Source organism: Takifugu flavidus, chromosome 12, assembly GCF_003711565.1.
Source record: "Takifugu flavidus isolate HTHZ2018 chromosome 12, ASM371156v2, whole genome shotgun sequence".
NCBI classification, from domain to species: Eukaryota; Metazoa; Chordata; class Actinopteri; order Tetraodontiformes; family Tetraodontidae; genus Takifugu; species Takifugu flavidus.
Window position 1 is genome coordinate 8,690,749 of NC_079531.1, and position 11,738 is coordinate 8,702,486.

Consider the following 11,738-nt stretch of genomic DNA (forward strand, 5'->3'; position numbering starts at 1 on the left):
TCTTCATTTTACTTTTTATTTTGGGGCTAATCAACATTTGCTACACTGCAATATGAGGGTATTCGAACTGTTCTAACCAGTATCTCAGTTGACATCCATACTTTCCTCTAGTAAATAAGCCTACAAAGAGAAAAACAAAGATTTAATGGATTTTTGACCTACATTGTGAACAACTGCTGTCAGCCCCCCTACCCCCCAGTGAGAAAGCAGTTTATGGAACAATGCAGCAGTGGCTTTTAGAACTTTAGCTTGACGTAGTTATTTATACTTTTATTCTGTTTCTCATGGCACAATTCAACACGTGTGTGTCAATGTAAAATAAAGACAGATGGCAGTCTTCTTTGGACTGGGCATAAGTTAGAGGACAACATTAAAGATGACATCTCTTCTAATCTTTCACATAATCAGCAAGGGGAAAGGAAACTTTGTTTCTGAATGTGGAAGATACAGAACATTGGCATTATATTTACTTTACCTTTTATATCTTTTGTTATAAATCAGTAATATACCAGTGATCAAGGTGCTGTACACTTAGCAATTGTTTAACATCTCAATGTTTACTTTAAAACTTGCAAGTGTTTTACTTTGAACTGCATGGTATATCACACCCTATTAGAATATTTTTATTTCAGCTTGTCAGAAAACCCAGCTGGATTCAGCTATTTTACTGCTAGTTAGTAACCTAGAAAGACTAACTATTTCCTTAAAAGAAGCATAATTTCACATTTAAAAAATATTTTAAGAAGACAGAAACCTAAACCGGACCCTGACTCACAGATGACATTTAAACAATATTTGAAGGCTTTGAAATAACTAATTTGTGTCCTTGGGTTTGGGTTTGGAGGAAATTGATTCCTTTCAACACAACCCTTCTCATCTTTGATGCAGAAATGATCAAGGCGAAAATTCCAGGTCACGGTAATGTGACGTAATCATGCGATGTCCAACATTAAAATCAGTGACGTATTCTCTCAGTCATGAAAAACTAACACAAATAATCTAAGAGATAATACTATAAGAGACCTTTGTACCATGTTTGTTTTGTAAAAACACCACACCGTGCTGTCCAATTGTGTGTATTCATGGTTTTGAAAAGTAAAAGGAAAACAAACTAATACAATGAATCTAACGTAGCTTCAAATTTCTCAAAACATTCATGGTTTTTCTCTCCCAATCCTTTTACTAATAATTTAATAAGCAGCAGAATTGATAATCCTCAGTTTTATTTCAGTATTGTTTACATGTTAGATCACCAAAGAAGTTTACACAGTATATGCGGTAATCATTCAACCTGGTGAGCCAGACAAACCATTAAAGATCATCATCCACCAGCTGCGGATCTCAGTCACATGAATCATTTCTTTAAGATGCAAAACTCAGCCAGGATGAGCAGACATGAAGAAAATCTGGTTTATTCTGCAGGCCTTTGGTAGGATGGAAGACTGGAAGAAAATCCCTTTTCTCCCCAATATTCTTGAGGGACATGAGATTAAAGCAGCAAATCAGGCAGTGAAAACAAGTTATTAACATAAGGATCTACGAAAAGAGACCGCGTGGCCTCATGTCGCCTCTTTCCAGCAATTTCCAGCCATTTTAATGAGCTGTTATATAACATCATCTCAGCGAGAGCTAATATTAAGGTGCTGAATTGATGCCTGCAGAGTTTAATCTACCAGGATGTTACATAGTGACAAAGATAAGCTAACAGTCTCATCTCAGGACTCACGTTGGGGAGAAGTGAGAAGTAGCGGCTTTGGAGAGAACATCCATCCCCATTTATCCCTGCTGTCTCATTAAACAAGAGGAAGGAGAGTGCACGTTTACAGTTAAAGGATTACAAACTGAATGACAGTCCTTCAGGAAATTGTAAAGCCGCAAACATAAAAGGAGAAAACAGACACGTTCACTCATTTCATCCAGAAAGTCTCATGGCTTAAGTCCATTTTCTTCCAACAACAGTCATTCATTCCTCCAAGTGTCGACATGCGACAATGATTCTTTTAAAGTCTAATGATGCTCAGAAATTCCTAAAATTAAGCATTTAGGGAGAAAAAAAGGCAAATAATACAGGGTTTCATGTTTACAAAATACAGCGTTAATAAAATTGATATACTTCTTATAATATGCTGTACAAATATATTGCTCTATTGAACAAATGCTGCAAAAAATCTTGTTAAACTTCTAACCAGAGAAGGTGAGAGAAGTCTCACAACAGTTAAAATCAGTCCTCCGTTCAAGGACACAGAGCAACGCTCCATGACATCATGGCTCAAAACATGACCTAAGTTGGGAAACAAACCTGTTGTATTGTTCATCAAAGGACACAACACTGACTAAGAAATTACATTTCCACATGCCATCTCTCTATGTTCTTTACCTCCACAATGAGGCACTAATTACATTACAAACAACCTTGAAGCATGAACTTGTAGTCTTGTATTCTACTTTAAAATCTTTTAAAATTGTTTAATATTTCCTGTTTTTTAAGATCAGACCTGCAGCTTCTTAATATGGGCCGACACTAAACACACACCTCATCCCTTTGCAACTTTTTTATTTCCTGCAGATACTTTAGGGACGTGTTTGACAGCAAGGCTAATATACGCCCCAGCTCAGGCTCGGTGTCCACTAAAAACCTCAATTAAAACTCCATTATTTCCTGAGGCAAGAAGACAAACATATATAACTCGTATCAGTGTGTTTTTACACAGAGGGCAGGGTATAGAGAAATACAACTGAAAACAAAAACAATAAAATTGATGGATGGGAAATTGAAGAGGTTAGTAGTTCAGCTTTGGATAAAATTCTGTAGAAATGGATGTTTATTGTAAACAAAAATAATAATAAGCTATAATTCATGCTTTTGAGTTATATTTTTGTCAGCCTAAAGTCAACTGTTGGCTGTTGAGGTCATGTGTTCCAGTACCAAGATATGATTTTATTACAATAACTGTTACATTATTCAAGTGTCCTAACAGATTATTTCAGCTGACTATTGATGGTGCTTAATGTGTAAAGTCATACATACAGGACGTGCTTAGTAACTGCGTTATAACCTAAGAATCATTTGCAGATGTGAAGGGCTGAAGTCAGATAAGATCCATGTCCATGTGCAAACCACCAAAATGATTTTGACTCAGCCAAACCTGTTCTAGACGGAAGGCAGCTGAACTTAATTATATGTTTCCAAAGTGATCCAACGCATTTTTGACCACGCCTGGCATGAGAATTCACCTGAGCTGAGGTGTGGTCTACATGGGTCGGCTTCCCCATTGTCATGTAAATCAACGGAGGCATCAAGCCATCAGGGAGATCACAAGAATAAGTTCAGCAGTGTGAAGGTGTGCTTACATCTGCAGTCAACCGGTGCAAACTAGTGTCAGGAAAAGTCCACAAACATCAACTGATTGTTCCCGGCATCGTGGAAGAGGAAAATAAAGAGTGGTGTGGCGTTTTAGTGGCCTTTCGCTGATGTCTAAAAGTTGTTTAGTGATACTGCTCCAGTTTACCGTAGATGGCTACCCTCACTCAGCTCTTGAAACGTGGACATTTACGTCCTCAAAAGAATGTCCCCCTGCTATGATGTTCCGTTTGTTGCACCAGTCTTTGGGGATTCCCATGAGAGGGGAAAACTGTCCTGGTCTCTAGAATGTGACATCTGGATGAATGAGAACCTACGCATGCAGCTGTGCCAAATGTGGTTTTCATAATGTGACTGGGCTCGGCTGGGTAACGCAGCATTGCTAAAGAGCTGCGGCTTCGTCAAACTCATCAACATCTGAAGTCTGGTTGCGTTAAAGTAAGGCCCCAGAGTAAACTAAGCATGACACCAGTGTAAACAGAGATTTGATCAAACTTCATATAAGACTGATATTAAGTGGTACAGAGTTTAGCACTAAAATGATTTCAGGTCCAGATTAAAATGCCTAATTCAAAAATAAAACGTGTAATACAAAAGCGCTAAAACTCATCTCCTTATCAAGGCGCAGGATAACAGGTAACAGTCTGACGCTGCAGAAAAATGCAATCACCTCCTATGTCCCTAGTCTGCCTTCGCCTCGGCAGCAGGGGGCGCTGTAGTCGAAGATACCAGCCTGGCAGCTTCGTCACGTGGCTGCCCCAAATCCTCCCCATCTCCGTTTGCACTCTCCTTATTCAAGTGCAGTGAAGGTTGTTTCTGTGCTCCGGTGTGTCTGGGGTGTGCCCGGTGTCTCCAAGGATGGAGGAAGAGAGCGGGGTCAGGCATGGCCGTGGGCTCCTCGGGACCAGTCACCCTCTCAATCGGCACGCACTCACGAGCACGTTCCACTTTCAAAGATGACCGGGTGCTCTTACGCTTGGGTTTGACCACAGGAGAAGAAGGGGAGGCTCCTGATGGTAAATATGGAGACAGAGAGTTATGCTCTGCACCGTACTGGGCCCCCTGGGGGTTGGCCCTTGTCAGGAGCCCCTGCCTCTGCTGCATCCGCTGGTGGTGCAGTTTCTGCCTGGCGGCATGCAGCTGGAACGAGAGATAAGCCGCTGTCTCTGCCTGTTTCTGAAGCTCAGCGTTGAGGATGTTGGAGCAGTGACTGCGGAGTTTGAGCTCCTCCAGGAAGTGGCGCTCCTTTTCCTTGAGATTGGCTCTGAGGGCTCCAACCAAAGCCCCTTTCTGGGTAAGCTCCTTTTGGAGCTCCGCTAAGGTGCTCTCTCGCTCAGCCAGCCGGCTTCCCACCCGCTGACACCTGTTCTCCAGGAGCTCCTCCTCCTCCTGCAACTCTGACACAGAGACAGAGCAGAAGTTGACTGCTAAGCTTCACACCTGAGGGTAACAAACTCAATACTGTCACTGATGATCTGCATGACAGATAACAGATATTCACGATGATTACAGTAATAACCTGCACTTGTTCACTATTACAGGTTTCCACTGCATACTGTAAGCAGCATATAGCATCCATATGGTATATCACATGGGTTTTACTTCAAAGGGTGGCAGTTAAATCTGCAGCAGTCTCTTTGGTATAAGAGCTGATTCAGGGAGACGATAGAAGTGAATTCAGCTGACAGGGTCAATAAAATGTGGTCAGCAGTAGTCCTTGTGGAGCATCACTTGATTATATGATGCCTTTTAAGGGGGTTACAGCTAATGTGTTAAATCAATCACACGGTTGAATGTAATTATTAGTAGTAAAATTTGTTAATAGACTTTTTTTTAAAAGACCCTCTTAATCACTTTCTACTGTGTATGTTAATTTCCAAGCTACTGTTAGAGCTGAAAGCACCTGATTTCTTAAAATTATTTAAACATTCTTAATCAACAGTTGTGACTGACCAGCACTGAAATTTTAATGTCTTCTTAAGCCTCTTTTTTAAAGCTGTTCTTTATGAGAGACTCTATAACTTTGAGCATCAAATACACAAATGTGGATTTGTGTATTTTTCATTGCAGTAAAATTGCCAACAGCAGAGTGGAAAAGTCAGAGCAGCAACATGGAGCCTGGCAGTTTGTCAGAGGGGTAAATTACATCCGCTGAGGCCACGAGTGGCGCCTCTGCCCATAGTAATAGGTCAGGTTTACTGGACTGGAGGAGCCTTTGTGGTGGAGGGAGGATTGAAGTGAAACTCTAAAGCCTGAAAATCCATTTTAGCTCTAACAGCAATGAGGGGCTTCATGTCTTGATCAAAGCTTTAGTTCTGCTATTGAGGCTGTGATTCAGACTTTAAACTTTTCTCATCGTCCATCGTCATCACGTGTTTGTTTTTTTTACCAACCTCAGAATTCAACCACACCCATGATGAGCTCATACTCACACACCCCCCCACCCCGAGGTTCCTGTTGTCTTCTTCTTTCCTTTAATTGAGTTGATATAGTCCCTTCTCTCCTTCCCTCTCACTCTTTTGTGGCTCCGTGTCTCTTTCTATTCACCAAAGTAACTCTGTAAGCGGACTCCCCCGCTGGGATGGCGAGGGGAAAAAGCAAGAGCAAGGAAGAGAAGAGTAGAGGAGGATGGATTGATCAGGCTGGGTGGGGAGGGGGAAAAAGAGGGCTGTGCTTTATTGATGGATGGGAGGATAACCTCTCCTGGAAACAGAGATGGGGCTCAGTAATACCTCCACTCCTTCATCATCCTCTCCCTGCATGTGCACGCATTTACCACTACACACTCTTCCCACTCCTCCGCTAATTCATTGTGACAACATGGAGCCTGTCTCTGTGCAGAGACATTGCACCGTCATGCAAATGTCCAAACACCACAGAGACAGGTCACATTTTTGGAGGTCTCAGTGTGGCAGCAGCCAGGAGGATACATGTCTGCATCCATAACATAAAGAAATAATAAATACAGGAGAGTGGGCGGTCCAGCGAAGAGGGAGGACGGCTGGGATCAGCCTGAGGAAAGTGGAGTGTGGAGGGTAGAGATGTGAGTGCAGCAGGGATGTCCACTTTCACAAAACATGGATGAACACAACCACAGTATGTTTGAACCAGAACAAAAAGAGTCACCACATAAGGGAATCCACACATATTTTATATTGACATAAACCCTCCAAACCATCCTACAGACATTTTCTTGGCCAGTTACACTGGGGGAATCCCAATTCTTTTTTAATGGGCTTTAGTGTTGCAGCCACTTCAGCAGAGCCCTGACAATAAAAATATCCACTGATGCAGCACTAAAAGAAATATTTATGTGTTCACCTGCCAAATTTACAGCCTCAGTAGTGAATAAAGTAGGAAATCTAAACTGAATGGATTAAACTGGGCTCAGCAGACGATGATGTGTATAAAAATATCATACAAACCTATTTGGCTTTTGCCTTGAGGCATCGTTTTCAGCTCAGTCGTCAGCTCTGCAAAGAGAAGGTAGTGCAAGTTAGCGCAGCAAAATGCACGGTTTCAGATTTAATACGATGACATGTGCTTTGCAAACTGTCCTGCTAATGCGGCAAAGCTGCTTTTTTCTGTTTGATGTTGTCGGGGAACAGAACAGATGCCCGCTGCACTTTTTCAGCATATTTTCCTCAAACTCATTCATTATTCATCGAGGGAAATCGGAACTTTTACATCAATGACCGGCAGAGATTTGGCCAAAAAGTTCCCATTACTTGTCCCTTAGTTACTGAATCACTTCAATAAATCAATGGAGAAATCAATAAATCACTTCAGCAAGTATTTCAATATTGCATGTGTGCTCATGTGGTATTTTAATAAATGTTTAAAAGGTTTCTGGATTTTAAAACTGGTTTAAACAAAGAATCACCACACGCTTGAGGGATTACATAGTAATCATGCATTTTGCAGACAAGCTAAAAAACCCTCACTTTCCTTCTCTGAAGTACAAAGACCCAAAAATAATAACAAAACAGGTCAAACAGGGTGGGTGCTCTGAGAGAGTGAATTAGTGTAACTGGGGTGAGTGGGATTATCTAAATATAACATGACGTAGTCAGGGTAACACAGCCATAATGGCTGTGGTTTTGGAGGAGATAATGCAGCAGCCTGATTGTCAAGAGCGATGACGTCTGTTTGTCCCTGATTTTGATGCTGGGACTAAACCTCAAAACCTCATCTTACAACTCAAACACAGAAATGCGTGTGTGGTTCCGCTGGTTTCAGGCAAATGTTTCAGGCATAGACGTGTCCTATATTTCCAGCTCCAGACAACCTCTCTGGGCTGAAGACTGTAAAATGGCCTCTTAAAGAAGTAGATTGCATATTTGAAAGCCAAATGTGTGAAAATGAGCAGCTACTAATAGAGTGTGTGCTGGGCTTTAGATTTATTGACATATTGTGTAACAGTTACCGTTACATATCGTAACAGTAGTGACTGTTTTATTCTTAGACATGTTGCTCTCCCAGTGACGCCTATTTTCCCTCCAAACAGGGAAAATTAAAAAATAGTGAGAAAAATAAAAGGTAAGAACCAGCAAAAAAACAAATGCCACGTAAAGTTGGACTTTGCCTGGCTAATAATGTTGCTGTAAGGGATCACCATCACATCCAGCATGCTTGAGAACAGTTTTAAAATTTAATTTTGAGAGTGTGCGCAGATGTGGAGTACGCACGATTTTTATGGGATGCTGCGCGGGGTGGTTCAGGAGGGACATTCAGGAGTTTATTCATTTCCCAAAAAACGGCGCTAAGCTCACTACAGCAACCAGGCTGCACGACGTAACCCGAGTGAGCAGTCACACATTTAGTTTCAAGGCCCGACCTTGTGTTTCGTATCGGCCGGAAGGACGCATGCTAAAAAGGTACCAGAGTGGTTGAGATAACACACAATGGAAGTAATGTCTGTAATTCAATAACGGGGGATCTATTTCGCTTGTTGCAGCAAAGCTAATGATAACTCACCAATAAAAGAGGTCAGCGGTTAAAAGGAACAGCTAAAAGCACACATGGCAACGCCTGCTCAACCTCGCTGAGCCCTTCTAGGCAACACTTTAGTGTCCCTGCAGCAAGCACTTAGCCTCTACAGACCATATGCTAACCCTCCACTAGGTCATCTATATTAAAGGCTCGTTTAGAGCAACCAAGAGAAGGGCACAGACCATATATCCCTTTAACTTGCATTAACATATCTTTCGACCTTTGAAGCACCATTTGGTTCATAACCCTGCTGGGGTATGGAGTAAGGATGGGCAGATCGATCCCGTGGTATCGATATATCGATACTCACAAGCTACTCATTTGGTATCGATGTTCTTTTATAAATATCGATACTAACTAAAAAAAAAAATTGGGGTGTATGCATCACTTTCTGCCGTTTTAGATTAGTTACTTAAATTAATATGGCCAAGACACCCCATACCTGGCGGCGTACTGCTGGCCCATGTCACGTGACAGGAGATAGGGAATGAGCATCAACGTGCAACATAGCCTGCGCCGAGCCGACACAGTCAGCAAAAGGCAGAGCCGGAGGAAGTAATCAGCCAGAGACGCAATCGTGTTAAAGCAGAAAATGTGAATATGATACGATTTCTGAAAAGCAATCTGAGACTTCAGTAAAGTGTGATAACATACCTCAAGTGCACTAAAGGTGTGATGGTGTCAGATTGTTCTAATTATTTTTTTATGGAACAACTGTCTTATGCAGGTTTAAAGGATAAGGAAATCCTAGTAATCAATTGACCATAATAAATTGTATATAAATGGTCTGTATTTGTCTTAAATGTAATAATATTTTGACTGACAAAAATTGCCAGTAAGAAATGAACGGTATCGGTATCGGTATCGATATCGATGGAAATACAAGAAAAGTATCGGTATCGTATCGAATCCCAAAAGTGTGGTATCGCCCATCCTTAGTATGGAGATCAATGCTGGAACTGATATTATACACATGCGACAACAGCTAACGAGAAACATAAAAATGTTAACTTAAAACGCTTATTCTGAAGTGTGGTGAGATGATGAAGCGGGTCCCCTGGAACCTCTGCAGAATGTGGAAATCGACCGCTGCCCTCCAGACAGACTCGTAATTGAAGGGCTTCAGGATGGAGGTTGCACTGTGAGGGGAAATCTTTCAGGTCATCTGACAACAGCGAAGCTCCCAGGAGGGGAAAAATGAGGGTGTGATGATGCGTTTTCTTGTTTTCATTGAGACAATGAAGCATGTGGATGTAACAGAACTAAAGAAAATAGTATAACTTGCTGGATGGGGGGAAACACACTGAACACACATACATATGTATATTCACACGCTGACTTCAGTGGTGTGTGAATCTCTGTCTTTGTGACCATACAACACACACATACACACATACACACACACACACACACACACACACACGCACACACACAAGCACAGCTTTACTGAACAGATGTGATCACACAAAGGACCGTTTTGGCTCCAAGCCATCTAATCCAATCTCTCTCTGTCTCACCCACACACACACACACACACACACACACACACACCATTCCCCCCGATGTGCTGTTTCTATAGATTGTAAAAGGTGTAGCATAGATGGATTAAACTATTAAACTAGAGAGGTATGTATGTGTTTCAGGTAGCGTTTCGTAGTGCAAGTGATCGCTCTTCCACCCTAAAGCGACCCATTTTCAAGTGAAGGTTAGGATGGATTTTAATGTCAAGCTAATATGTCAGCAGCATCAGAGAGCAACTCAAGGTGCCGCCTATTTAAACACATCGGCTTACGAGTTCAGCCTGAGTCCACGTGTTCATTTAAATGTATTTAAAGAACTGCGGCACTTCTTCATTAGTCCTAAAACAGGAAATGATGCAACCTACAGGAATCACAGTATGACATCATCATGGAGTCATCGTCTGGCATCGATTGACTGTGCAGACACACATGAAATGAACATGCAGGTCCTCACAACCACAAAGGATTGGTTTCTCTGTGTTAAAGTAAAATGAAAAACAGCCAAATGTGGTCCAAATTAAATGAAATGCTCTAAACTGATGGGGGAATCCCTCACTGAGATTATTTAGGGATCTACTTTAAAAGAGTAAAGTGGCAAATGGGCCCCTGAGGGGGAGAATGGTGTGATTAAGAATGTCATGAGAGGAAAGGGTGATTTTTCTAAAACTGATTTTGAATACACTCCATGTTTATTTCAGCCACCTGTGTGAAGATCTCCCCAGAGTGTTTCATATTCTATGAATAATAATGATTTAAAAAAAATCACTTTCAGTCAGATGAAAGTTATAAAAGTTATTCCCCACAGCAGTGGTGTTTTGCTCACCTGAGCATCGTTTCTGCAGTGAGAGGATCTCCAGGTGGAGGCCGTGGAGCAAAGTGAGGTGCTCCTGCCTGAGGAACACCACGCTCCTCTCCGCCGTCCTTATCTGGTGAGGCAGGCTGCTCTCCTCAGCCATGGCTGGAACAAAAAGGATGGCACAGATGTGTTGTCGCTAATCCAAACAGCATTAAACGCCCCTCACTAAATCCCATCACCCGCATCCACAGAAACAACTAGTTCCGTCATGTAAACACGTCTTACCTTTAAATGTGTGCTACGTATTAAAATTTAGTAACTGCGCGTCAGCGTGCGCATGCTGGCCTCTGGTGTTGCTCCAAATCCATTTCACCCAAACAAAGATGATCCCAGCGCGATCTCGCGGCGTGTGACGCCGTTTTTACAGGCTCGGTGGCTCCGCGGAGCCGCGCTCCTCTGGAGAGGCCGCGCACATCCGCGCCCAGCATCGCCGGGAATCAGGACGGGGATCTTCTTACAGCGGTCCGCACGGCTGCAGGAGAAGATGCGCAGTCCATGTCTGGGCAGGAGCTGTCGAGAGGACGGAAACGAGCCGTCGTAAGCAGAACAGGAGGAGGATGTTCAACAACGGGCCAGCTGATTGGCTGGAGGCTGGATCGCCTTTTCTCCTGCACGTCCGCATGTATGCATGCATATAGCAGGCCTAATCTATCTATCTATCTATCTATCTATCTATCTATCTATCTATCTATCTATCTATCTATCTATCTGTCTGTCTGTCTGTCTGTCTGTCTGTCTGTCTGTCTGTCTGTCTACAATGAGGCAAGAATACAAAAATAATCCATAAGAACACATTAAAACACGATTTTTATGAATTTATGGCTACATCATATTATAAATGTATGAAGTTCTAGGGCAAAAACTGGAAATGTTTTCAAAAATACAAGAATTTGTGGGTTCTTGGTTGTTAAGTCAGTCAGCCTGTATTCAGCAACGTCTTATCATTTATGAGGTTAACGTGTAAATTAGTTGTTTCATATTCATTACAACCTAAATGAAGCAGAACTGA

At 42.1% G+C, this 11,738-nt stretch overlaps 1 protein-coding gene across 1 annotated transcript; it reads right to left on the reverse strand.

The window, feature by feature from the left end:
* Positions 1-1,206: 1,206 nt before the first annotated feature.
* On the reverse strand, positions 1,207-11,258 carry ccdc92ba (coiled-coil domain containing 92Ba). Its single transcript, XM_057049920.1, has 4 exons — positions 10,955-11,258; positions 10,697-10,831; positions 6,787-6,834; positions 1,207-4,758 (listed from the first exon to the last, which is right to left on the reverse strand). The coding sequence occupies exons 2-4, from the start codon at positions 10,827-10,829 to the stop codon at positions 4,043-4,045; spliced, it is 897 nt and encodes a 298-aa protein (XP_056905900.1). The 5' UTR covers positions 10,830-10,831; positions 10,955-11,258; the 3' UTR covers positions 1,207-4,042.
* Between the last annotated feature and the right edge of the window lie 480 nt (positions 11,259-11,738).

Coding starts and splice junctions, on each gene's coding strand:
- ccdc92ba (XM_057049920.1), bottom strand. CDS start 10,829: ATGGCTGAGGAGAGCAGCCTGCCTCACCAGATAAGGACGGCGGAGAGG. Junction 6,835..10,696: donor ACTGCAGAAACGATGCTCAG/GTGAGCAAAACA, acceptor TTCTCTTTGCAG/AGCTGACGACTGAGCTGAAA. Junction 4,759..6,786: donor TCAAGGCAAAAGCCAAATAG/GTTTGTATGATA, acceptor TCTCTGTGTCAG/AGTTGCAGGAGGAGGAGGAG.